General features: G+C 38.6%; 3 protein-coding genes across 5 annotated transcripts; 1 reads left to right on the top strand and 2 right to left on the bottom strand.

The window, feature by feature from the left end:
• Positions 1-104: 104 nt before the first annotated feature.
• Positions 105-4,062, bottom strand: LOC110624001. 3 transcript variants are annotated; one of them, XM_021769044.2, is made up of 5 exons: positions 3,865-4,062; positions 3,570-3,668; positions 2,502-2,716; positions 1,089-1,399; positions 105-228 (listed from the first exon to the last, which is right to left on the bottom strand). In XM_021769044.2, the coding sequence occupies exons 2-4, from the start codon at positions 3,657-3,659 to the stop codon at positions 1,099-1,101; spliced, it is 606 nt and encodes a 201-aa protein (XP_021624736.1). In that variant the 5' UTR covers positions 3,660-3,668; positions 3,865-4,062; the 3' UTR covers positions 105-228; positions 1,089-1,098. The 3 variants fall into 3 exon arrangements, with proteins under 3 accessions (XP_021624736.1, XP_021624737.1, XP_021624735.1); XM_021769045.2 differs by having other exon boundaries at positions 105-225; XM_021769043.2 differs by lacking the exon at positions 105-228 and having other exon boundaries at positions 821-1,399; positions 3,865-4,061.
• Positions 4,063-5,068: 1,006 nt separating this feature from the next.
• LOC122724817 (DNA-directed RNA polymerase 3B, chloroplastic-like) lies at positions 5,069-6,091 on the top strand. Its single transcript, XM_043960678.1, has 2 exons — positions 5,069-5,094; positions 5,356-6,091. The coding sequence occupies exons 1-2, from the start codon at positions 5,069-5,071 to the stop codon at positions 6,089-6,091; spliced, it is 762 nt and encodes a 253-aa protein (XP_043816613.1).
• Positions 6,092-21,114: 15,023 nt separating this feature from the next.
• On the bottom strand, positions 21,115-22,088 carry LOC122724816. Its single transcript, XM_043960677.1, has 2 exons — positions 21,893-22,088; positions 21,115-21,794 (listed from the first exon to the last, which is right to left on the bottom strand). The coding sequence occupies exons 1-2, from the start codon at positions 22,086-22,088 to the stop codon at positions 21,115-21,117; spliced, it is 876 nt and encodes a 291-aa protein (XP_043816612.1).
• Positions 22,089-26,612: the final 4,524 nt, after the last annotated feature.

The following is a 26,612-nucleotide window of genomic DNA, read 5'->3' as shown; positions in this document are numbered from 1 at the left end:
TATGTTAATGGTACACTTATCTAAATTGACATATCATAGAAACAAGTAAAAAGATGATATAAAACACCAATCATAATCCTTTTTTTTTTTTTTGTAGAAGCTAAATTATAATGACAGAAACATTAGTAATAAAAACAAATCACCATAGTACTGCTACATGAAGTGCGAGCTGTCTTCATCCCAACAGTAAATTTCTGAACATTCATTTGTAATCTGGTTCATATACTACTGCACAATCAAAACCAATTCTTTAATTATTGAAGTGAAATTTTTGTTTAAATATAATTTTGAAGATCACAAGTCAAAATTTTGTTTAAATATAATAATGTTCATCTATTATATGCAACTAATTTAATTTAACAATATGAGTGAAGGGTATATTAAGAATAATTGATATGCAATCCAAACTTTTTAGCTTATCATATAGACAAGGAAATGATTATTTTATCTTGTTTTTATAAATTTGTTCAATTTAATTTAACTCAATACTCTTAAATATTAATTAATGAACATTAATATTCCTTGACATTTATGGTGTAAAAGAGAGTAAAATAGTAAAAAAAAAAAAAAAAATTATTCCTAGAATTTTAAAAAGTTTTGGATTGAATGGAACAAAAATTTTATTACAGAGTTTCAGTGATTGTGATTCATATTTCCAAAGAAACTCTAAAATTAAGATCTAGATCATATAAAAGAATCATAATACCAATGGAAATTTGAAATTGAAATCCATATCCTATTAAAAACATTTAAAAAGATTGGTCAGTGTTGCTTAAGCTAATATATTTACTTATATTAAAATTTTTACCCACACAGTAGGTAAAAAAGAAAATCAAAATAAAAATTCATTGTATCTCAAGCATCCAACAATTTATTTAGACGGATCTATGTGAAGACAAGATAGAAAATTAATCATGAAATCCTATGTATTTAGGTCTCGAGTCCATGCAAATCCAGCCTAAGCAAGAAATTCCCCTCAAGCAACACTTGTCCCAGAGTATCTCATTTTACGTTGTCCCTTTATGCCTACTGAATATTTATATGCGCTATGGAAATGTCTGAAACAGAAAATAGAGTTGAGTTCATGCCTTTGTGCTTTTATGCAGTGCCCTTGAGATATGCAGGTGCACCATAATCATCAGTAAGAATCTCTCCATGCTCACCCTTGCTATCTTTCTCCACCTCATCAAAGTAATCCTCACGAGCATTATCAACTAACATAAGGGAAACTAACCAAAAGAGGGCTGAATCAAGAGAAACAAAAGCACCACCCCCTAGCAGACCAGTCTTAGCAGTGGGGCAATCTGTCTCAAGATTGTGATGGACATTGCGACTCAAGTGAAGCTGCTCTGTGATTGTTGGCCATAACAGCAAAGCAGCTGCTAATCCTGCACTGAACCTGAGATGGGTACAAATTAACATGTCTTAGATGTCAATAAAAAACCATTTTGCTGAAAAGTGAATTGGTAAACATCCTATACTGAAAGCATAAACGATGAAAGGACTTCATATGAATGGTTGAGTTATAACATTGAAATTAGCTATTTATTTTGATATGTAAATTAATTCAATAACTTATATAATTCTGAGAAGAAGACTAGTAGGATAAGTTTGCATATGATAATGAAGAATGGGAAAAGAATTAATTTACAAAGGAAAATTTCTCTTTTTTTTTTTTTTTTTTTTTTTTCTGGAATTCAATGTTATTATTCAAAATATTAACTTCTTGTAATCGGAAAGGATAAAAAATATTTATTGGCATTTTTATAAAGAATATTTTACTCTCTACAAAAAGTACTTTATTGCATATTTAGCCTTTGAATGGGAAGTTTTTTAAAATTTAAAGGAGACTGACTTTTTAAAATAATGTTTTTGGAGGTTCTTAAAAACTCTATTTTCAATTCATCAAATTGGTACATTGAGAAGATTTTGTTTTTAAGATTTTCAAACACTTTGAAAAACTTTTCCTTCCTACAAAAGGATAAAAACTATAAAGATTTGAAAATGACGAAAAACCTTACTTTATTCTAACTTCTACCATATAAAGTGTCAAGATATGTTTAAAAAAAATGAAACTTTTAGGGCTATGTTTGGATAACTAGATTTGAAATTGAGGATTTAGATTTAAATTAACTATAAATTATTATTAAATTATGGATTTCAAATTACAATATTTTACTTTTTAGAGTGAATTATAATACTATTTCATGAATTATTTTATACCTACAGTCATATAAGATGTTTTCCACATTTATAGGCCTAATATATGTATTAATCAGAATAATATATTTTATCAGATTTAAATCTTCTCTCAAATTTTTCCAAGCTACTTTGACAAGGAAAGTTCTGAGGATTTAAATTATTATTCAAGAATGATAAACTAAAATTGGAAATGAAACTGTTGAATGAGCGTTATCCTGATAATGAATCATAATTCATACTAAATACGAACCACACCCAACTACTGATATTCAGCAATAACAATACAAAATGAAACTTACAAGGCAATGTTGACGAATACAAGAAAACTGGTGCTTCGAAACAGAGCAGACTGAGGAACAGATTTTCCTTTGTAAGGATAAAATAGAGAGAGAAAACCAGCCACTGTAGATGCCATTAGGAACGCGAAAGAGAGATATCCCAAAGCAACTGAAGGATCAGATGGATACTTGCAAACAACCACACCTTTACCAGTGATGGGAGTTCCAGCTATAGGCTACAACACCTCAACACAATTCAAGTGAAAAACAAAATATAAATGAAAAAAAAAAAGCAAATATATAGATAAAGTGTCTAATTGAAATGAACCTTTGTTTGTTTTGATGGAATGGAGAGAAGAGAAAAGAAAGAGAGAGAAGAAATGTGATTTCTCAAATTTCCTTTGTTTGGACAGTAAACAGATTGAGATGTATTGAAAAAGAATTAGTGGTGTGAATTACAAATTGCCTTCGAATGAAAACAAATGAGAATTATATTTCTCTATTTCTCTTCATTAACTAAAAAATGTATCTTATATTTGGAGTGAAATGAAAGAAAATAAGATATTATTTATATTAACACTATGTTTGAAAAGTTTTTTAGGGAGGAAAGAAAATAAAGCGAGAAAAATAAGAGAGAAAATCCTTTATTTGAATGATTGTTGAATGATAGAAAGGAAAATAAAGGTTAAAAGTTGCTTTTTAAATAGCAAAATATCTATTTTGCTCTTTATTTTGACTATTAAAATAAATTATGATAAGAATAAAAATGTAATTTTAATTTTTTACCATTCACTTTGTCACTAATTAGAAGAAAAAGTTGTTCATGAGTCCACTACCTATTTTTTCAATTTATTTTCCATCTCTAATTTTCCTTTGCTTTTAGCTTATACATTGACCAGCTTCTAAACTATTATTTTAAACTGAAAATTTTGTTTTAACAATTTTCAAAGCTTAAAAGCAACATATGAAAAAAAAAAAAGCTGGAAAAAGAAAGCTTTGTGTTTGATACTATGCCTATTCAATTTCTTCTTATTTCGTCCACATAATTAAAATCCAAAAGAAGGGTAGACTCAAGGAGGAGATGAATACCTTCTTATTTTCTGCGATTACCCCAAAAATGAAGGACAGAACCCCAAGAGTCCCAACGATTAGAGACATTTGCCGAACAGTAACAGCCATCACTCGATGCTTCAGCAAAATTACAAAAAAAAAACAGAAAAATTAAGAGAAATCTTCTTTTCTCCCTATTCAGAATGCCAAGAAGAAAATTTAAGAAGAAATCAGATCGAAATTCGTGGAACGATTCGATTTGATTCAAAATATTCAACAGAAATTATTGCCAGAACCAAACAAGAGCGTGAAGTGGAGAATTACGAAAGATTACCTGCAGAGACGACAAAGGTATAGGGGAGAGGATTCGAAGGAAGAATTGATTTTATGGGAATCTCAAGCAAGGATATAGAGAATACAGAGGATTCCTTCGCTGTCTATGATGATTCCAAATTCGGGATTCCTGGAATAAGATAAGTGCAAAAAGCGTTTGGTAGCGTTACGATTTTGGTGATTTTCACAGCTTATTATCAGTTGGCACTTTCTTTAAGAAGAATGGATTTACTATTTACTAATTAATTCCAATTAAGGGCCAATTATATCAAATTCAACCATTTATAGAATATTTTATTTACATTATTAGATTTTTTAAATATAATTTATATTATATTATGTGAAAATTAGTAAAACATATAATTTTAGTCTTTGATTTTTTAATGTTAAATGATTTAATTTTTAATTTTTAATTTTTAATTTTTATTTTATTAAAAAATAGTTATTCTGCTAAATTTTTATAGTCAATTATTAATTAAACTAATTAAATTATTATAAATATTAAAATTATAAAAATTTAATTTTTTCAAATTATAAAAATTAAAAAGATTAAACTATTATAAAAAAATAATATTTGAAATAATAAATTGTTATAATTTAATATAAAATTTTATTAATAAATTAAAATTTTAAACATTAAATTATTTATTAATAAAATAATAAAAAATAAACCGTATATTTTATTAAATTTTAGAGACACTATTTTTTTTAAAAAAAAAAGTGTAATATGTTTAATTTAATTTAATTTTGCAGTGACTAATTAAGTTTTATTAGTTTAATTTCGCTGTGTGAAAAAATATTTATTTAATTTTTTTACATAATTAATTTTAAGATTATAATTATAATCAAAGCTATCATTGTTATTCAAATAAATTTATAATAACACTATATTTTATAGAGATGTGATCTTGTGAGGATCTCATCGTCTAATAAGAATCTTTGGGGAAAAAAGAAAGTGTAATAAGACGAATTTAGGGGCAGGTTCGTTTATGAAAAAATGTAGCAGTTTTTCTTTTTCTTTTTCTTTTAAGTGTGAAATAATAATTTGTAGTAAAATTATGTAATTTATATTATATTATAGGGAAAATTACTTTTTAGTCCCTAAGATTTAATGTAATTAACACTTCTATCCATCTATTTTGGCGACCCAACACTTAAGTCCCTCACTTTCTCTTCCATCCAAATTCATAGTCCTTCCGTCCAAAATGGCCATTTGGTCAAAGAGTCGAAGGTGAGAGGTGAAATTTTTTACCAAAAATACCCTTAATGTACTTAATAAAACCCCTCTCAACGTAAAATCCCTCTATCCTTCTTCTCTCTTCTTTTCGGCGATTATTGATTCTCCATTTTTCTCTCTTTTCCATCTTTATTTTCACTCATATATTTCTACTCTCTCATATATTTCTTCTCCCTCATATCTTCTCTATGTCCTTTCAGCCATTGTTGATTCTCTTTTTATTTTTTTTTTCTCATTTTCATCTTTCTTCTCCAGAGCCTCTGTGACCCACAGAGCTCAATTTCAGTCCCCAACTTGGCCATCAAAACCTTCCAAAATCATCAGAATTCACAAACCCTACAAAAACCTCCATTTCCTCTCGATACCAATCAACCATTCTCTGTCTACTCCACTAGTTTCTTCCTTTTCTTTCCCTCTTATTCCCAAATTCCCTCGTAATCTACTCCCCTTTCACCCCGTACAAGATGCTACTGAGGAGCATATCCTCGAAGACATCGAGAATTCCATGAGAAATCATCCAAATCTTGAAAATTTGATCAAACTGGAATTACCCAATAGCCACAATTGCCAAATTATATGTCCAGAATCGTCTAAAAGAGTTTTTATAGAAGATCCTCCCTGGATTTCTGCCCTTTTTTTCAAGGGACTGTATAACATAGCTAATCGAGAATTGAAGGTAGAGTTCAAAGATATTGAGAAGAGAAAGTATAATTTACTTGGGCGGCGACAAATTAGACAAGAGACTGAGGCGTGGGAGAGAATGGCAGAAGAATATAGGAGTTTAGTGAGGGAAATGTGCGAGAGGAAGTTGGCATCAAATTTGCCATATGTCAAGGGACTATTTTTGGGGTGGTTTGAGCCCTTGAAAGAGGCTATAAAGAAGGAGCAGAATCCGCAGAGGTTGAACAAACAGAAGGCGGCATTTGCTCCCCATATTGAGTTGAAAATGAGAAAAAAAAAAGGAGAATCAATAATGGCTGAAATGAAATAGAGAAGATATGAAGGAGAAGAAATATATGAGAGAGTAGAAAGATATGAGTGAAAATAAAGATGGAAAAGAGAGAAAAATGGAGAATCAACAATGGCTGAAAAGAAGAGAGAAGATATGAGGGAGAAGAAGGATAGAGGGATTTTACGTTGAGAGGGGGTTTTATTAAGTTCATTAAGGGTATTTTTGGTAAAAAATTTCACCTCTCACCTTAGACTCTTTGACCAAACGGCCATTTTGGACGGAAGGACTACGAATTTGGATGGAAGAAAAAGTGAGGAATTTAAGTGTTGGGTCGCCAAAATAGAGGGACAGAAGTGTTAATTACGTTAAACCTCAGGGACTAAAAAGTAATTTTTCCTATATTATATTATATTATAATAATATATATAAAAGTGTGAATGAATAGTGAATTTTTGAATGAATTAAAATATTTTCATATTTTTAAATATTTATAAAAATTAAGTAATAATATAAAATTAAAATTTTAAAATTATTTTATATATATTCAACGTAATGCTAATGAAGGTAGAATTATCATTTTACATACGAACTTTATTATTAATATTATAACTCTTAATCAATTAATAATTCTTCATAAATGAGACTCCTAATAATATTATTTTATTAAATAAAATTATAAAACTTATTTACTATAACTCAAACTAAATTAGATGTTGAATACCGTTAGAATTGAAATCTTTATAAGACTGATTATAAATATAATCTTATTTAAAAATAATTATTTTTTTATTTATTCATAATAATAATAATAATAATAATAATAACTTTAAAAATTCTTCCTAAATTAAAAATTTATATTAAAATAATTGGTTAATAATAATAATAATTTTATTTAATTCAATTAGTGTGTAGTGAATGTTAAATGATAAGTAACTAACTGATGTTGTTGAAAATAAAATGATGACGTGGTTGTAATAGAGTTATGCTGTATTTAATTAGACTTACAAGGAAGAGAAGATGAGGTGGTGGGCAGCCACTCTTAACACTCAAGTCAGTATACTATACTGAGAAATAGAGAGAATGCAATGAATTCCTTAGAACTTAAGTATTCCAGAATAGTGTACTTTTATTTGTGTGATTCTTTCCCTTTTATATTGTAAGAATATGTGATAAATATAGTATTTCCTGATAATTCGGCAATGATGTGGGCGGCTCGTTGGTAAAAGATCTTCATCGGATTGGTCGGGAATCCTGTGATTGAAGGTGTAATGGAGATCTGCTGGTTTGTAGCTGTCAGCGGTAACTTTCTTATGAAGTCTCGCCCTAAAGTTAAAATGGCGAGTCTTTTCCAACCTGAGGCAGACCTGTTCTAATGCACACAAATCTCCTTTTCTCTTGATTTTGGGCACCATGATCGTCCGAGCCTTCCTCTCTATGGGTGAGACCGCGTATTGGTTTATCAGATCCTTGCCATGTGGCCCAATCTTATGGGGACAACTTACTGCTTACTTTGGACGAGTCTCATATAACATCAGAGATCCCTTGCTAGTTTTCGATTTTTTAGATTCGAAGGTAACAATTGTTTTCATGATCTGGGTCATATGGCTTTTTGTTTGGACTGAGCACATGATGTCTTTGTTTTCTCTTTCTTGCCCTTCCGATCAGTCAGGTTTAAGATCTTGTCTTGACAAAAATTGATCCGAGTGATATAATAATGCTTTGATGAGTTTTCGTGCATTTTTCAACCCTTGCGAGCTCCCAAGCTTTTTGCAGCATTGTCGTGCTTCCAGGCATTTTTCAGCCCTAACAAGTTTTCGAGCATTTTTCTAGCCCTTGCGAGGCCTTTTCCAGCCTTTTCGAGCTTCCCAGCATTTTCCTAGCCCTTTCGAGCTTTTGGGCTTTCTCTAACCCTAACGAGTTTTTTGGCATCAAATGCCTTTGTGAGCTTCTGGGCTTTCTCTAGCCTTGATGAGTTTTCTGGCATCAAATGCCTTTGCTAGCTTCCAGACATTTTTCTAGTCCTTATGAGCTCCTTGGCTTTTTCTAGCCTTGACGAGCTTTTGAGCATTTTTATACCCTTGCGAGCTTCTAGGCTTTCTTTAGCCTTGAAAAGCTTTCTGGCATCAAATGCCTTTGCCAGCTTCCGAGCATTTTTCTAGCCCTTATGAGCTCCTTAATCTTTTTTAGCATTTACAGGTATTTTTCTAGCCCTTGCGAGCTCCTTGGACTTTTCCAGTCGAGCTTTCTGGTATCAAATGTCTTTGTGAGCTTTTTGTGAAGCGAGACTAACACCTAGTAGGTCGGCCTAGCGTATACCCGCCCTGCGGCCTAGTATGAAAATGTCTTAGAAACTTCTTGTGAGGGGAGTTAATACCCTGTTGGTTAAGCTAACGTGTACCTGCCCTGTGGCTTGATATGAAATGCCTTAGAAACTTTTCGGACTAACACATGGTTAGTCGACCTGGCATATACCCGTCTTAAGGCCTGGCATGAAATACCTTTGAATCTTTTTGTGAGGCGGGACTAACACCCGATTAGTCGGCCTAATGTGCATCTGCCTTGCAACCTGGCATTAGATGCCTTAGAAACTTCTAGTGAAGCGGGACTAACACCCAGTTGGTCGGCCTAGTGTGTGCCTGCCTTATGGCCTGGCATGAAATACCTTAAAAACTTTTTGAATTTTCGGGGCCAATACCCAATTTTTCGGCCTAGTGTGTTGACGCGGAACCCTATGGCACAAGCCTCAAACCCACACGCACAAGTAGATATAGAATCCAAAGATTTGATAAACCTACCTCTTATGACACCCCACACTTAGAGAAGCTGAAACACCAATGATTAAAAGATTTATATGAGAATCTGACAAACGCCACAATGAATAGTTGATAAGTTAGTCAAGATTCCTGATGCAATTGATGAAAGCAAATCCTCACTCTCACTCAAAGCAATGCACGCTAAAGGCATGAAAAGAATTCTAAAAATTTTAATTAAAAGCTGCCTCTTACAAGTGTTTCTTATCCTTATATAGTAAGGAGAGAAAATAAAACCCTAAGACACTCTTTTTAGGTCTGGTCGAACTATACACAAGACCCAAACCCAATTACACTCTAAAATAACACATCAAATACATAAGTATTAAAACATAAGCCCAAAACATAGTCCAACACTCTAAAACTTAAAAGATAAAATATGGCCAGAATACAAGCTCAAACAAAGCTAAAATAAAAACAAGTGTTTAAATAATAAAACATAGTAAGTCCATCATAACAAAGCTGAATCTTCACAAAAGCCTTTCTTGATCTTCACTTCAGGCTTCCCTTTGTGTAGTTTTAGCCCATAGGTTTGATTAGACTCCCTAAGCCTATGATTGCAAGTGTTGCACCAAATTTGCCCCATATGAGTTGAAGCACGTCCCAAATATATATGGATCATATGAATATGATTTTGAACACCTTTTAGATCTATTTGAATGATATAAGTTTGCTCCACTCTATTGTTAAAAATTTATTCTATTGGATCCGTATCATGTGTACTCGTCTTGCGGCTTGACATTAGATACCTTAGAAACTTTTCGTGAAGCGGAACTAACACCCAGTTGGTCGACCTGGTGTGTACCCGCCTTGTGGCCTGGCATGAAATACCTTAAAAACTTTTTGAGTTTCTAAGACTAACTCCCGGTTAGTCAGCCTGGTATGTACTCGTCTTGTGGCCTGGCATTAGATGCCTTAGAAACTTCTCGTGAAGCAAGACTAACACCCGATTGGTAGGCCTTGTGTGTACCCGTCTTACGGCTTGGCATGAAATGTCTTAAAAAATTTTTGAGTTTTCGAAACTAATACCCAGTTGGTCGACTTGGCATATACCCGCCTTATGGTCTGACATTATATGCCTTACTATGCAAGACTGATACCCAACGGAGCTGCGGTCTTTGATGAATATTTGTTTCCATGGTCCTACACTCAGATTTATATGCGAGACCCATGCCCAGCAGAGCTGCGGTCTTTTATAGATGTTTATTTTCATGGTCCAACGTTCGGATTATATGTGGGACCCATGCTTAGATAGCCTGATGATGGCCTTATGGCTTTTTATATGTGGACCAACACCTGAATTATATGCAAGACCCATGTCCGGATGGCCTGAAAATTGCCTTATGGCCTATGTTCAATGCTCAAATTGTTGGGATCTGCTTCGCTGACCATAGGGGGTGTGCCTTGTCCACTACCAGGAGTGGAAGAAATAATAACATCCTTAACAGCAGCTCGTGAACTGTCGACCATTTCGAGAGATAAAAGAGAGATTTCTTTTTAAGAGAGAAGGGATAAGAGACCAGTTTTAATCCAAATGATCAAAGAGAATTCAATGGATTTTTTGGTTCTGGAACCAAATGATGTTGCTAAAAAATAAAATGATGACGTGACCGGAACGGAGCTGTATTGTGATTGGCTAGACCTGCAAGGAAGAGAAGGTGAGGTGATGGTGGGTGCTCACGACAACCATACTAATGCTCAAGTCAGAATACTGAGAAATGGAAAGAATGCAATTAATTGCTTAGAACTTGAGTAGTGTTCCAAAATAACATATCTTTGCCTGTGTGATTCTTTCCCTTTTATACTATAAGAATGTGTGATAAATATAGCATTTTCTGATAATCTGGCAATGATGTGACCGACTCATTAGTAAAAAATCTTCATCAACTAATTGGTCGGGAATCTCATGATCAAAAGTATAAAGGATATTTACTGATTTGTAACTGTTAACGGTAACTTCTTTATAGAGTCTCGCTTTGAAATTAAGAGGACAAGTCTTATCCGACCTGAGGCCTCTTTCTTTACGGATGAGACCGTGTATTGACTTATCAGATCCTTATCACGTGGTATAATCTTAAAAATCCTTATCACGTGATCCAATTTTATTATAACAACTTACTGTCTACTTTGGCTGAATCTCATATAATATCACCTACTATAAAACAATAATAGAGTTAAGCGATCTTCTTTAATCCTTATTTACAATGGAGTCAGTCAATAATATATAATATTTATCGATTCATAATAAAAGTTAAACTAGATATTATTTATTATTTAAAATTAAAAAATAAAATAGATTCATGTAAATTGTCTTATTTTATATAAAAAAGTGTAAACTTTTTATAATATAATGAGAGATTTTTAGTGGTTCTAAAATTATTTTTTTTATTTTATTTAAAATTAATACATCAATTATCAATGTAAAAGAATCATCTCAAATTATTGTAATAGATTTTGATAAATATCTTCCTCTTCCTGGTCCATGATAGATCTGGTTTTCTTCTGGGTCCCTTCTTGCTGGGCTCCCTGGAGGATCTCTCCATGTTCTTCCTGGTGAAGGGACCTGTAAAATAAGAAAGAAAGGTCAAGGGCCTACCGGGTGTGCCCCGGCAGAGGCCCTCCGACGCTCAAGTCAGATTTTATGGCTCAGAGTAGTATATTTAGGCAAGGGTTACAGAAAGAATAAAAATGGTGTCCAGGAAGGAAAAGGAAGAAGAAGAGAGCCCCCTCTGCGTGGCCTCTATCGTGATATATATATCTGTCTCTCTGCCACAATGCTAGCTGTCTTCTGTCGCCTAGCTCCGTATGTACAGATGTGTCAGGCGCCTGCTTCATGCGTAACGGCCATTAATTCTCCTCTGATACGTATGATTCTCCTCTGATACGCATGCGGAAGGACCTACCAGCGGGGCATCTTGGTCATTTTCCCCTTTCCGGGCTGGGTTGAATGGTAGGGCTGAAGTTGAGCCTGGTGGGGGCCTGATTACTGGGCCGAGAGGTTTGGGCCGGTTTGATTGAGGAGTCTAGGCGGAGTCCGGCCCTGTGACTGAGCGGGCTGGACCTGGCTCTCGAGGGGAATATTGAAGCCTTCGGATCATGGACTGTTTTCATGGGCCTGGCCTTTATACCGGGGTGAAGAAATCCAGCGATCATCAATTGCCCCTTTATCTCCTCAGCAGTTATTCCATGACTGGTGAGGGGATAAATCTTTAAACTCTATTCATGACCGTGTGGTCTGAGAACTGCTCCTGTCGAAAGTATCCCTTTCTTGCCTTTTTATTATTTTTGCCTGAGCGTTGGACTCTTGTGTATGTTTTTTGCCCCTGAGTATTTATGGGCTGTCTTCTTTCGAGCGTTTTGCGGGCTCTTTGTTGCTTGGACCTTTCTCTAGGTCAGCTGAGTTGGTTTAGTGTGAGCGGTCAATTCTCGAGGTCGTTGCCTCTCATGATTGCCCCTGATTCTCTGTTTGGCTTTGTATTTTGGTATGCAGATTGCTTAGGAATCGCCTTGCCTTAATTCGGTCTGTCTTATCGGGTTTACCAGTACTGCGCTCGTTTTCTTGAGATCGGCATGATGCTTTGGTACTTTTGGCTGTTGTGTGAGATTAAAGTCTCTCTATCTGATGACTTGAGCTCCTTTGGGAGGTCAGAGTTTAGCTTTTTCATTTATGGTCCCGTGCCCCAATCTTTTATGTGAGATCAGAACTATGTTCTTTATGAGTTGTTTTTGCTTGTTGCACCGGATGATCTTGGGGATTCTGGCTATTTTTGCTCCGGGAGATCTTTGAGATCTTTGCCGGTCTTCTACCTCAGTGAGGTCTTCTGCCTCATTGAGGTCTTCTGCCTCAGTGAGGTTTTCTGCCTCTTTGAGGTCTTCTGCCTCTTGGAGGTCTTCTGCCTCTTTGAGGTCTTCTGCCTCGTTGAGGTCTTCTGCCTCGTTGAGGTCTTCTGCCTCAGTGAGGTCTTCTGCCTCAGTGAGGTCTTCTGCCTCAGTGAGGTCTTCTGCCTCTTTTGAGGTCTTCTGCCTCATTGAGGTCTTCTGCCTCATTGAGGTCTTCTGCCTCTTTGAGGTCTTCTGCCTCTTTGAGGTCTTCTGCCTCACTGAGGTCTTCTGCCTCGGTGAGGTCTTCTGCCTCAGTGAGGTCTTCTGCCTCATTGAGGTCTTCTGCCTCATTGAGGTCTTCTGCCTCATTGAGGTCTTCTGCCTCTTTGAGGTCTTCTGCCTCTTTTGAGGTCTTCTGCCTCAGTGAGGTCTTCTACCCCATTGAGGTCTTCTGCCTCATTGAGGTCTTCTGCCTCATTGAGGTCTTCTTTTGCTATGACCTCACCTCATTGAGGTCTTCTCTTGTCAAGACCTCATTGAGGTCTTCTCTTGTCAAGACCTTATTGAGGTCTTCCTTTGCTAGGACCTCCGTGAGGTCTTCTTTTGTCAAGACCTTATTGAGGTCTTCTCTTGTCAAGACCTTATTAGGGTCTTCCTTGTCAAGACCTTATTGAGGTCTTCTCTTGTCAAGACTTTATTGAGGTCTTCCTTGTCAAGACCTTATTGAGGTCTTCTCTTGTCAAGACCTTATTGAGGTCTTCCTTGTCAAGACCTTATTGAGGTCTTCCTTTGCTAGGACCTCAGTGAGGTCTTCTTTTGTCAAGAACTTATTGAGGTCTTCTCTTGTCAAGACCTTATTGAGGTCTTCTCTTGTCAAGACCTTATTGAGGTCTTCCTTGTCAAGACCTTATTGAGGTCTTCTCTTGTCAAGACCTTATTGAGGTCTTCCTTGTCAAGACCTTATTGAGGTCTTCTCTTGTCAAGACCTTATTGAGGTCTTCCTTGTCAAGACCTTATTGAGGTCTTCTCTTGTCAAGACCTTATTGAGGTCTTCCTTGTCAAGACCTTATTGAGGTCTTCTCTTGTCAAGACCTTATTGAGGTCTTCCTTTGCTAGGACCTCAGTGAGGTCTTCTTTTGTCAAGACCTTATTGAGGTCTTCTTTTGTCAAGACCTCATTGAGGTCTTCTCTTGTTAGGACCTCAGTGAGGTCTTCTTTTGTCAAGACCTTATTGAGGTCTTCTTTTGCTAGGACCTCAGTGAGGTCTTCTTTTGTCAAGACCTTATTGAGGTCTTCTTTTGCCAGGAGATCTTGGGGACCCTGGTCTTCATGCTCCGGGAGGTCTTTTAAGATCCTCACCGGCCGTTTTTATTTTGTTTTCCCGGGAGTTATAGGGGATCCCGGTCTTCTTTGTTTTCCCGGGAGTTCTAGGGGATCCCGGTCTTCATGCTCCGGGAGGCATCTTTAAGATCCTCACCGGCCGTTTTTATTTTGTTTTCCCGGGAGTTCTAGGGGATCCCGGTCTTCTTTGTTTTCCCGGGAGTTCTAGGGGATCCCGGTCTTCATGCTCCGGGAGGCATCTTTAAGATCCTCACTGGCCGTTTTTATTTTGTTTTCCCGGGAGTTCTAGAGGATCCCGGTCTTCTTTGTTTTCCCGGGAGTTCTAGGGGATCCCGGTCTTCATGCTCCGGGAGGCATCTTTAAGATCCTCACCGGCCGTTTTTGTTTTGTTTTCCCGGGAGTTCTAGGGGATCCCGGTCTTCTTTGTTTTTTCGGGAGTTCTAGGGGATCCCGGTCTTCATGCTCCCGGTGGCATCTTTAAGATCCTCGCCGGCCGTTCCAGGGTGACCTCGGGGCCCCGCTGGCTGTTTTTTGTTTTGTTTTCCCGGGAGTTCTAGGGGATCCCGGTCTTCTTTGTTTTCTCGGGAGTTCTAGGGGATCCCGGTCTTCATGCTCCGGGAGGCATCTTTAAGATCCTCGCCGGCCGTTCCAGGGTGACCTCGGGGCCCCGCCGGCTGTTTTTTGTTTTGTTTTCCCGGGAGTTCTAAGGGATCCCGGTCTTGTTCGTAATTCGGGCTCTATGGCCTTACTGTCGCTTCGTCTTCTCAGTTTGGTTTGTGGTGTCAGGAAATCTAGGGGATCCTGTACACCTACCTCTCTGAGGTCTTGTATAAGATTCAGAATTTTTTCTGCAAAATAAGAGCTTGTACCGAGCGTATATAACGAGGGTACTCATTTTTAATAATATCCGTCAATAAATAATATGTCACACATGTCACTTGGTTACATTCTTCAGATGAACAAATGCAAGTATTAACTCTTACAACGTTAACCCATGCATTTTTAGAGATGCAATAAACAATATTTTGCATGTGTAAATTTCTGCAGGACTTTTCGAGCTATAAAATGCAAGCTATTATCAGGATATCTAAACTCATAGAGGTTTATTTTAAACTTAGTCTTACTATTTACATGCGAAGCATGCCGTTTAATCAATTTATAAAATCATCTGTAAAAAATAATTACCAATAACCAAAGGCAATCTTGAAATTTAAATTCTATCTTACCTATTTCGAATACTAATGGTAAAAAGAATCGGTTAATTTATAAAAAAGAGTTTTTTTTTTTTTTTTTTTTTGACATGCATGTCGATATGTTATATTATCATGCACATGACATGGCATGAGATGAATGCATATGTAGACACATGCCTACATAGAACTACGAGAAGAGGAGATAGGAACCTGAATGGGAAAAGCATCCATGTCAGCTCTGATGGCAACAAACGAAGGCCCACCAGTGCCGAACTAAGCCCGAATACCCATTTTCTTCTGCTTTTTCTTTTCTCTTTTCATCCTTGCTGTCCTTTAATTCATTTGCAAAACTCTCTGGTCCTTTCTTCTGGTTCTCCTCATTCAGATCTTTCACATAAGCTACACCAGAATGATTATCTTTTTTAAATAAATTGTTCTTCAATCCATTTCTGCACTTTTCTTCATTGGCACAGGATGATCCCGTCCCCTTGGTTTTCTTTGAATGGGTCATGAAGTCTTCATCGTCACTCAAATTTTCCTTATAAGAGACCTGTTGCTTACGCCGATCAGATCTCCTTGGGCGCTTTCCATAGCTACTCGAATTCACTTCTGCCTTAAACTCACCATCTTCATCAACTAGCATATCTTTTTCAGCAGGTGCGATTCTTCTTGCATTGATATAAATGTATATGTATTATTGGCATACAAAAAAGCCAATAGAGAGGACACTTGTCCTGCTGTTATAGGCTCTAGCCCATTCACGCGTTCACCTTCCTCATCTCCTTTTCCTTTCTCTGTTTAGTTCCCGAGAGCATTAAACTGCCTCCTAAATACTTGCTGGTGTTGTTTCTTGCAGTGGTGTTACTCACTACTCACTCTCTTACCCAATACAAGCCACCAATTAACAAGCCTCCTCCTGCAGAGAGATATGCCCCATTTGACCCAACAGACAAACACCACGGACTCCCAAAGAAGTGGCCACCCAGTTCGATTGATGGATCGATAGGAGCTGGTGATCATCAAGAGAAGGCATTCCCTGACAAAGACAAGCCATAAAAACGCAAGGGAGTGACGTCACCATACAAGCCTGGAAATCTGAGGTGAAACAGAGCCACACAGATTCGATTCTGTCAATTCTAATGAAACAATACGCCCTTGGGAGCAACGGACTCCAACCCATGAACAAATTGATCTTGGATTTGAGGAATTCCACGTTGTCGACTTGGCCGACCTGCTCAGTCAGGCCATCGTACTCCGCTAAATTCAAGTTTGAAAATTGCATGTCTTCAAGCTGGCCAACATCAACAACATCATTCCCTCCGATCTGAATCGCGAATCCGAGCTCAAGCATGCTCCGACCTCGAACACAAATCTAACTCCGAGCTCGGGTCCGACCTCGACTTATAATAATACTGTAATTGCTGGATTTCTTGAGTTCCTTTCAGTCCTGCTCTTGAGCTTGGACTCAAAGATAACTCCGAGCTCGGGTCCGACCTCCACTTATCTTGAGGACAGTCTGGCCATCCGACTCAAAATGCGAGACCGACTTCTTCTTCCGACCTGTTGAGTTTGATCTGCTGGAGCCTTCCCACTCAAAAGTTGATCATCTGGTGGTGGTGTCTGCTTTAATTCTTGAAGTTTGTGGTTTCTTCCTTTGCATACGTGGTGTCAGCTCCATCATGCCTTCATATCTGGTCCAGTTCGGTGTCGCGACGACCTCACTTGTTGGAGCTTGACTAGACCAGCGACTTCTTCATCAGGTCGGCGCGCCTTTAGCACCATCATGTCTGTCTATCTGGTCCATTTCCACGTCGCTCCGGCCTCATTTGTCGGGTCTTGACCAGACCAGCAACTTCCTCCTCAGGTCGGTGCGTCTTTGGCAGCTCGAGCTCTTTCCACTCACCAGCTGGGTCTTTCTTTTCAGCTGGGTTACTGTAAATCTCCAGCTTTCTTTTTCGTGTAAGCTTTCTTTTTTGTATTGTCTCCCTGTCGCCCCGATGCTTTCCATCTGTCCTGAAATGCGACTCCAACCTCGACCACGAATCTAGTTTCGAACATGGATCCGACCTCAACGAGCAATCTATCGATGTGGTCGTCGGATTTGCTGAGTTCCTTTCTGTCTTGCTAAACACGGCTCCGACCTCCTTTTTTCTCACGGACTCCTCTTCTCTTTCTCTCACCTTCTTCTTCTCTTTTTTATTTATTTATTTATTTTTTTATATATACAGCAGACCTCAGAATTTCAACAATACATATATTCCTCACCTTTTTTTTTTTTTTTTTTTTACAGAAAATATTCACCAGACTTCAAAGAAAAAATCAGCCGTAATAAAATCTTATGTGGATCTCAATGGGTGGATCTGAAAACTTTTGAGATAGTAAAATCTCTTTCGTGGAGGGCACATTCCCGGCCAAGCTCGGCGAGGGGTTAAAAGGAATGGGTGATTGGTTGTTTGGAGTTGTAGGACTGGAAAATAAGAACCGCTGCCCCTCTTGGGCAGAGCTCAGATTATTTGGAATGACGTTAAGGTTATTTTCTTGGTGGTTTGCCATTGTGGATCTCAGTGGGTTTTGAAAGTGAAAACTCCGGTGATGAAAAGATCTCCTTCGTTTCCCACAGACGGCGCCATTTGATAAATATCTTCCTCTTCCTGGTCCATGATAGATCTGGTTTTCTTCTGGGTCCCTTCTTGCTGGGCTCCCTGGAGGATCTCTCCATGTTCTTCCTGGTGAAGGGACCTGTAAAATAAGAAAGAAAGGTCAGGGGCCTACCGGGTGTGCCCCGGCAGAGGCCCTCCGACGCTCAAGTCAGATTTTATGGCTCAGAGTAGTATATTTAGGCAAGGGTTACAGAAAGAATAAAAATGGTGTCCAGGAAGGAAAAGGAAGAAGGAGAGAGCCCCCTCTGCGTGGCCTCTATCGTGATATATATATCTGTCTCTCTGCCACAATGATAGCTGTCTTCTGTCGCCTAGCTCCGTATGTACGGATGTGTCAGGCGCTTGCTTCATGCGTAACGGCCATTAATTCTCCTCTGATACGTATGATTCTCCTCTGATACGCATGCGGAAGGACCTACCAGCGGGGCATCTTGGTCATTTCCCCTTTCCGGGCTGGGTTGAATGGTAGGGCTGAAGTTGAGCCTGGTGGGGGCCTGATTACTGGGCCGAGAGGTTTGGGCCGGTTTGATTGAGGAGTCTAGGCGGAGTCCGGCCCTGTGACTGAGCGGGCTGGACCTGGCTCTCGAGGGGAATATTGAAGCCTTCGGATCATGGACTGTTTTCATGGGTCTGGCCTTTATACCGGGGTGAAGAAATCCAGCGATCATCAGATTTATTTCAAAAAAATTAAAATATTCAAGTAATAATATTTCAAAGAAGTTACATAAAAATTATATATCAATAGTAATAAACCAAAAAAATAATTAACTCATAATAAAATAAAAAATAAAAGATTATAAAATTTATTATGTGAAAATTATAATCCATATATTTGTAGAATAAAAAAATATTTTTACTTTTTAAAAAAATATTGATATTTATTTTATTTTTAGAAAAAAATATTAATAATAATGTTCGTTGTTCCAGTAAATAAATTTAGATATAATTTAGATATCTTTTTGAAGAAAATCTATATTATTACTAATAGTGTAGTGAAATTATTTGATATTTAAATATATTAATATTTATAAAATATTTAATTTAATATTAACACAATTGTCAAATAAAATAAAATTATCATATATCAAAAATTTTGTATTATAATTTTACGGTATTCAAATATATGAATATGTTTACTAGGAGGAATAAAATAATAGGTACATTGATAGTGCGGTTGTCGAGACCGGTCAAAAATAACCTTTTTAACTACCTACAATATTAAAACTGTAGACAGTGGTGAAAGGATCATATCCACAGGGCTGCCCAAGTTGTTGCAGAAGAGGAAAGAATCGGACTGCAAGGCTTCAGAAGGGAGTTGGTGCGCAGATTGCTTTCAGAATAGGAAAGAGACGTACCTTGTGCTTGAAAAGGAAGGAAGAGTGATTCAAGGCTGCCAATAGAGGAAGATGGCGCGGCTTGACCTTCAGAAGAGAGGTGTGCGCGCGGATGGCATTGAATAGGAAGGAGGCGCGTGGATGGTGCTCTGCAGAAGAGGCAGGCGTGCATATGCTTCTGAATAGGAAGTACGAGTTGTCCATATTTCTTATTTAGGTGGAGCTTCTTTTGAATCTTGAATCTGGACTAAATAAAGGGGAAGTGCATTGAGATCTCCTTCCTGAATAGAGAGTGGTGCGCGGATCATGCTGCAGAAGGAAGTTGGTGCGCGGTCATTGAATGCAGAAGGGAATGTGCATATGTCCAGTCTTTCCTTTTTAGGTGGAGCCTTCGTTTGAATTTTGAATGCTGAACGCAGGAGAGGCAAATGTGTCTTTATGAGATCTTGCTGCCTAAATTGGAAGATATGACTGCTGCAGTGTGTGCACATCTTTGAACAAGGAAAGAGAGATCTGCGATTCGAATTTCAAATAATCTTCTGACTGAGCTTTCCTTATTTACTTTTGCTTCTGCACTTTCCTCATTTGAAGACTTTCCTTTTCTGAAAACTTGCTTATTTGAAAACTTTCCTTTCTTGGCACATGTTCTAAATAAGGCAGGAAAGATTCTGCAGTTCAAATTTCGGACAGTTTGCTAACTGTGCTTTCTGACTCTTTCCTTATTTGGCACTTTCCATATATGAAAACTTTCCTTATTTGAAACTTTTCATACATGAAAACTTTCCTTTTCTGGAACTTTCCATATTTGGCACTTTTTGGCAGTTTTAAGAGCATTTTCTCCAGATTGTCTTTTTACACCTAGTTTCTGCAAAACATGAACAAAACCACCAAATTAGGTAGAAAAGATGCAAATAAACATTATTAAGATCATGATAATATGGCCTAAAATATGCTCTTTCATACATATAGTTTAAATATTTTTTATTTAATTTATTTTGAATTAATTTTATAATAATTAAATTTTAATACAATATTTTATTTTAAAGATATTTTAATTATAATTATTCATGTAAAATCAATATATGTAATAAAAATATAAAAGATATCATAATTATATGTGCAAAATAAATATAACAATTGGGTTTAGAAGAATTTAATATAATCTAGTGATTTTGAAAAATATATTATAATATTTTTAAAATTTTAAAAAATCTATTTATTAATTTCTCCACTAATTTTAATTGTTAAGTATTATATAAAAATTTCAAATGTATTTTGTAGGCTATACCCCGGCATTGGAATTCCTATTTTTTCGGTGGAATCTCGGATGTCGGAAACATCTAGAAGGGTAAAATATGTTTTTCTAAAATGTTTTCATGTGTTTTAAGGTTTTTTTTTTTTTTTTTGAAAATGAAAGAAATATTATTAACTCAAAGCGATTAAGGAAACTATATGAGGAGGAGGGATATGAACCCAAACTCCTTGACCTGACTCAGAATGAGCCGATGTTGCTAGAACATGTGCGACATCATTCGCAGACCTGTGAATAAAAGAACATCTTGCATCCTCATAACTGGATAGAAGCAATTTACAATCTTGAATCAAAAGACCAAAAGGTGATAAATCATCTAATGAAACATTGTTAATGGACACAATAAGAACCTGAGCATCCGATTCGAAAAGAACTTGATCCCATCCTCACTCTTTAATCCAGCTCAATGCCTCTCGAAAAGCCACTGCCTCAGCACACTTAACCTCCATCTGACTGCAAAAACAGCCTGCTTTAGCCGCTATAAATCTACCATTAGCATCTCGGACTACACAGCCGAAACCTAGCGAACTTCGTTGTGAGTTTAAAGAGGCGTCAATATTAACCTTAATCCAACCCTGCGGTGGAGGAGACTAAACAGTCAAAGCCGACACAACATTGGTGCAGCTGGTAGAATCAGAACAGGCCCCCCTCCATTGCTGCAAAAAATTCAGTGCCATGAAGAACACACCACTCGCAGTTCGACCTTGAGCTTTCCAAACAACATTATTTCTGTTATGCCACAAAGCCCAACTTATCATTAGAATAAGGGAAGCATTCTCCGCAGAAGCAGTAAGGAAGGCTAAAGAGAACCACTCCCTAAGAGAGACAGCGGAGAATGCAGGCCAACTCAAAGGCGAACTCAACCAGCAACTGCGGGCAAAAGGACACTGAACAAGAATATGTAGGATAGTCTCAAGAGCCTCATGACACAACGGACACATCGAATCAACCGGAACTCTCCTGGACTGAAGCAAAGAGAGGCAAGGAACTACATTAACTAAAGCACGCCAGCAGAAATTAAGCACTTTAGGAGGCACCTTCGTCTTCCAAAAACGACTCCATATCTCACTACCTTCCCTATGTCGAAACCCAGCAACCAAAAATCTGTAAGCATTCTTAACAGAATAGTGACTCTTGGACGCAAACTTCCAGCACCACGCATCTGGATGCGAAGAAAGACTTAGAGGGATGTTTAAAATACAACTCCTATCTCTATCATTGAACAACTGAGCTATTAAACTCTCATTCCATCTATAGCCGATCATAAGATCTGCAATAACAGAAAGAGTACAGTTCGGAGGAGGGGGTGTAGAAACCAATAAGTCAGGCGCCTCTTTCAACTAAGGGTGAGTCCAAATAGAAATTGACCTGCCATTCCCAATTCTCCAATAAGCACCAGCTTTAACCAGACTCTGAGTCGCCCATATACTACGCCATAAAAAGCTAGGATTGTGGCCCAAAGATGCTTCAAAAAAGATGTTGTTGGAAAATAACGAGCCTTAAGAACGCGGGCCACTAAAGAATGAGGCCTGTTAATAATGTTCCAACCCTGGTTACCAAGCATGGCTTAAGTAAGAAAGAAATTGAGTTTTTGAAAGAAAAGCACCAAGGAAGGAAAGTCAAGTTCGGCCGCCGAACCTCATGTTCAGCCACCGAACATGGTGCAGTTTAGGAAGCACCTTTGGCCCTCGAAGGTGGTCTGGCCAGCCACCTATAAAAGGTCCTATGTCCAAAAATGGGCAAGTTTTCTCCTCCATTTTCGGCCAAAAGTGAGTCTATGCCCTTCCATGGTTAGTTTTGATGTCTTCCTTCAAATTATACATGTTTTTGATGAGTTTTAACTTGGTTTTGAAGATTTTTGAGCAAAGATCGAAGTTTGGAAACTTGGAGACCCTGGAGCCATTTCCTCCACAACTCCAAGTTTGGATCGTCTCTCCTCTCGATTTTTCAAGAGGTAAGAGTAGATCCTACCTTTCTTTTATATTTTTAGTAAGTTTTGAGAGGTTTGAAGGGCGTTGGATGCATGATTAGAGTAGTTGTAAATGTTAGGGTTTATGTGAGTAAATGATGAAATGCATGTTATTATATGCTAAATGTTGATGTGGTTGGGGTATAGGCTAGTTTTGAGCCCCTAAATGCTTAAGGATGTGTTTATGCATGTTTTTGCATGAGTTGGTTTGAGTTGTGAGGTTTGGTTGGCTGAATGTGTGTGAGAGGCTTGAGTTCTACCATTCTGGAAGAACTCAGGTTTGGCTGCCGAAACCATGTTCGGTCGCCGAACCTGCCTGTGGAGGTGGTTTGGCTGCCTAAACTTGCCCCCGAAAGTTTGGACTTTCGGCTTTGGAGTGGATTTTCGGCCGCCGAACCTGCCGCCGAAAGTTGGTGACTTTCGGCCGCCGAACCTGCCGCCGAAAGTGCCCTGTTCAGCCTTCCTTTGCATGTTTTCTATGATTGTTTTATGATGTTTTAGGGAGTTTTTGGAGAGATGTTTAGAGTCATGTTAGTGTATGTTTGGTCCCTCATTTGAGTCCACCTGTGTAGGTTAGGACCCGAGGAACCGAGGACCCCAGTAGTGAGAGAGCTGCTTCAGAGTCTGTTCACAGTCAGCCTGAGGTGAGTAGAATGGATCTTTATGTTTCAAAGTAAATAAATTTCGAGCATGTTCATGCATCACGAATATCATGATATATGCTAGGTTGTTTGCATTAGAATTCACGAATATATTGCATTGCATACTATGATGTTGATGTGGATGGATGTTGGATGATCCATTAGTCCTCGATATGATATGATGACGATGATACGATATGGAAGTCCAGTGAGGCCCATTCTACGCCCCTGGCACCATTGGAATGTGTAGAAGGCTATTGGTGACAAGTCCATCCTTGATGTGATTTGTTTGTGATGTGATGCATTTCATGAAAGCATAGATTTTATTATATTGTTTTACTATTCTGCTCACTGGGCTCTAGTAGCTCACCTCTTTCCCTTAATCCCCCAGGCTTGCAGGTTCGGGATAGACCAGGAGGTCAGCAAGAGTAAAGGCTGTAATACCCGGCTAGACTCCGGTATCGAAATTCCTACAGTCCGGTGGAATCTCGGATGTCGAAAACCTCTAGAAGGGCAAAACCATGTTTTTATAAAATGTTTTAATGTATTTTATGGTTTTAAGCAAGAAAGAAAGTAAGTTTTGAATGAAAATAGTCTTGAGAGGAAGACTCAGGTTCAGCCGCCGAACCTCAAGTTCGGCTTGCTACGGGTCCCGGCGGCCTTATCCGACCTGGATCCTAGCGCCGGTAGCGGTCCGGATTTTCGGATCGTTACAAAGGCATAGTGTATGTAATAGTTAGTTGTGGAGATGAAAGATAATGTAATGTAAGATATTGTATAGAATTGTATTGAGGATTAGTATTGTGCTTGACCCTAAAGTTTGTGGATAATCCCTTTTGATACATGATCTTTATGTAATGTTTTTTTTAATGTGATGTAAACCAAGCTTGATTTATGATATGTTGCCCCACTAGAGCATTTGATGAGGGCTCTAGTGTGGGGTTTTTATGTATTCAGTATTAGTGCATGCACAGGTCAAGCTTGGAGTATGAAAAAGTTTAAGTTTTTATGAAAATGTATGATAATGTATGGGATTTATCAGGTATGACAGATTGTATGCTAGGCTTGCTACAGGTCCCGGCGACCTTAAGTAGATCTGGATCCTAGCGCTGGTAGCGGTCCGATTTCGGGTCGTTACAGATTGGTATCAGAGCCCTAGGTTCACATGGTCGGACCTAGAGAGTGTCGGGCTCATAGAGGTCATAGAAGGGCAAGCACAATAGGAAAATCATGTCCACTAGGATAGGATGTAGAGTTCTATCTTGAATGATGATGTGAAATGCCATGATTTTATGCATGTGCATTAATGTTATGTGGTATGTAATGCGGGTTCATGTGTTTCCACATGAACCATTTGATGCTGATGTTTTGTGTATGTGTTGTTTTTCAGTAATCAGAATGAGAGGCACTCGTCGATCTGCGTGATTGACTGGAGTCCCACCAGAAAGTGAGGGCATGAATGCATGTCCCCCTGCATTGCCAAGGGCAATGTCCTGTAGATCTAGTAGGGAGAGAGTGTCAAGGGACCCTAGTAGGTCTTTTGATACAAGCAGAAGGGGAGCAGTTCAGGGAGGAGTGTCAGCTGGGGGGGAGGAAATGGATGTTGACCAGAGAAGGGATAGAAGTTTAGGTGTGAGCATGTCTGAAGAGGGCATGGGAGAATCTCAAGGAGGCACTCAGGCCTCGGGGTTTGCTTAACCACCCCAATATCAACCCTTTCCATAGGGCCGCAGGTATTCAATGGGAGGTACATTGGATTACCCCAGCTTTAACCCTTATCCCTCTTTCATGCCTTACCCTCCTTTCTATCCACCATACCCCCAATACCCAATGTATCCACCCTCACCTTTCTATCCAAATGTACCAAACCCTAATCTAGGGAATATTGCACCTCCTCCACCACCCCCTGAACATGTAGCTCCTGAAGTCCAAGTACCTAAACCTAGCTCATCTGGAGGGAGCAGAGTTAAGATGACTGATTACTTGAAGCTGGATGCTCCCAAGTTCAAGACGGGAGATGATCCATTTGAGTACCTGAAGACAGTAAAAATGATTACAGATGAGTTAAGGGCAGATGATTGTAGAGCCATTCAGATGGCGGGGTTCACTCTTAAATGCAAAAAGCCCGTGAGTGGTTTAAAAACTATGTGGACCCAAGACTGGACAGTTTAACCTGGGAGGAGTTTACTAATGAATTTGCAGGATGGGCTTTCCCTGATAGCTCAAGGGAATTGAAGATAATTGAGTTTGAGCAGTTAAGGCAGACTGAGGAGATGAGTGTGGATGAGTTTACAGATAAGTTCTTGGAGCTGTTGCCGTTTGTGGAGCAAACTTATGATACGGATCAGAAGAAAGCAAGGAGGTATACCATGAGGCTCCACTCTAGGTATTCCTCCCTAATTCTTGCAGCGGAGAGGGAGAGCTTCCACACTATAGTGGATGCAGCACGGAAGATGGAAGCTAGTGCCATCATTCAGGGGACAGTTAAGCAGTCAATGGCACAGTTTTCGGGTTCCAAGACCCTAGGCAGGGGAAAGCTAGATCCCTCTTCTATGAGTGCAACAGCTTCAGGCAATAAGAGGTGGAGTAGCACCACCAAAAAGCCAAAGAAGAATAAGTTCTGGAATCACTTGAAATCAGGTCTGGGACTCGGTGGTGGCTCGAGCTCGGGTTCAGATGGTGCAGAGTGTTTGAGGTATGGTAAGCTACACAAGGGAGTGTGTCGGTTTGGGACTACAGCCTGCTTCAGATGTGGGCAAGAGGGACACATGGCACGGGAGTGTCCTAGGGCACCTTTTATGGCATCATCCCAGCAGACAGCTTCTAGTAGTGTGGCTCAGCCAGCAGCTCCAGCCATGACACAAGGCAGTGGCAGAGGCCGAGGGAGAGGGGCAGCCTCTTTTTCAGCAGGTTCCCGAGGTGAAGGTCCATCAGCTCCAGCTCGGATCTTCACTATGACACAGCAGGAGGCAAACACATCCAACACCGTGGTGTCAGGTAATCTCATTATTGGTTGTTTCGATGTGTATGCTTTAATGGACCCTGGTGCATCTCATTCTTTTATTGCTCCGAGAGCCGTAGAGAGGTTGGGTTTGATAGTCTCTGGGTTAGAGTGTCCCCTCTGGGTCAGTGGACCCAAATGTGATCCATCAGTGGCAGAGTCAGTCTGCCGGTATAGTCCAGTGTTTGTGGAGAGTAGATGCCTTCCAGCCGACCTTTTGGTTCTAGACTTGATGGATTTTGATGTCATTCTAGGGATGGATTGGCTATCTGCTCATGGTGCTACCTTGGATTGCAGAGACAAGGTAGTCAGGTTCAGAAATCAGGATGGGTCAGAGGTTGTCTTTAGAGGAGACAGGAGGGGTACGCCTAGAGGTCTGATATCAGCCCTACAGGCTCGTAGGTTGCTCAGGAGAGGTTGTCAGGGGTTTCTAGCTCATGTGAAAAAGCTGGATAGTCAGGTTAGGGAGCCCGCCTT

Source organism: Manihot esculenta, chromosome 10, assembly GCF_001659605.2.
Source record: "Manihot esculenta cultivar AM560-2 chromosome 10, M.esculenta_v8, whole genome shotgun sequence".
In the NCBI taxonomy this organism is placed as follows: domain Eukaryota; kingdom Viridiplantae; phylum Streptophyta; class Magnoliopsida; order Malpighiales; family Euphorbiaceae; genus Manihot; species Manihot esculenta.
Note: the sequence above shows the minus strand (reverse complement) of the source record. Positions and strands in the feature narration are given on the sequence as shown.

Coding starts and splice junctions, on each gene's coding strand:
- LOC110624001 (XM_021769044.2), bottom strand. CDS start 3,659: ATGGCTGTTACTGTTCGGCAAATGTCTCTAATCGTTGGGACTCTTGGG. Junction 2,717..3,569: donor TAATCGCAGAAAATAAGAAG/GTATTCATCTCC, acceptor GAGGTGTTGTAG/CCTATAGCTGGAACTCCCAT. Junction 1,400..2,501: donor GTATTCGTCAACATTGCCTT/GTAAGTTTCATT, acceptor TACCCATCTCAG/GTTCAGTGCAGGATTAGCAG.
- LOC122724817 (XM_043960678.1), top strand. CDS start 5,069: ATGGCCATTTGGTCAAAGAGTCGAAG. Junction 5,095..5,355: donor ATTTGGTCAAAGAGTCGAAG/GTGAGAGGTGAA, acceptor TTTCTTCTCCAG/AGCCTCTGTGACCCACAGAG.
- LOC122724816 (XM_043960677.1), bottom strand. CDS start 22,088: ATGCTTGGTAACCAGGGTTGGAACATTATTAACAGGCCTCATTCTTTA. Junction 21,795..21,892: donor TGGAGAATTGGGAATGGCAG/GTCAATTTCTAT, acceptor CTGTTATTGCAG/ATCTTATGATCGGCTATAGA.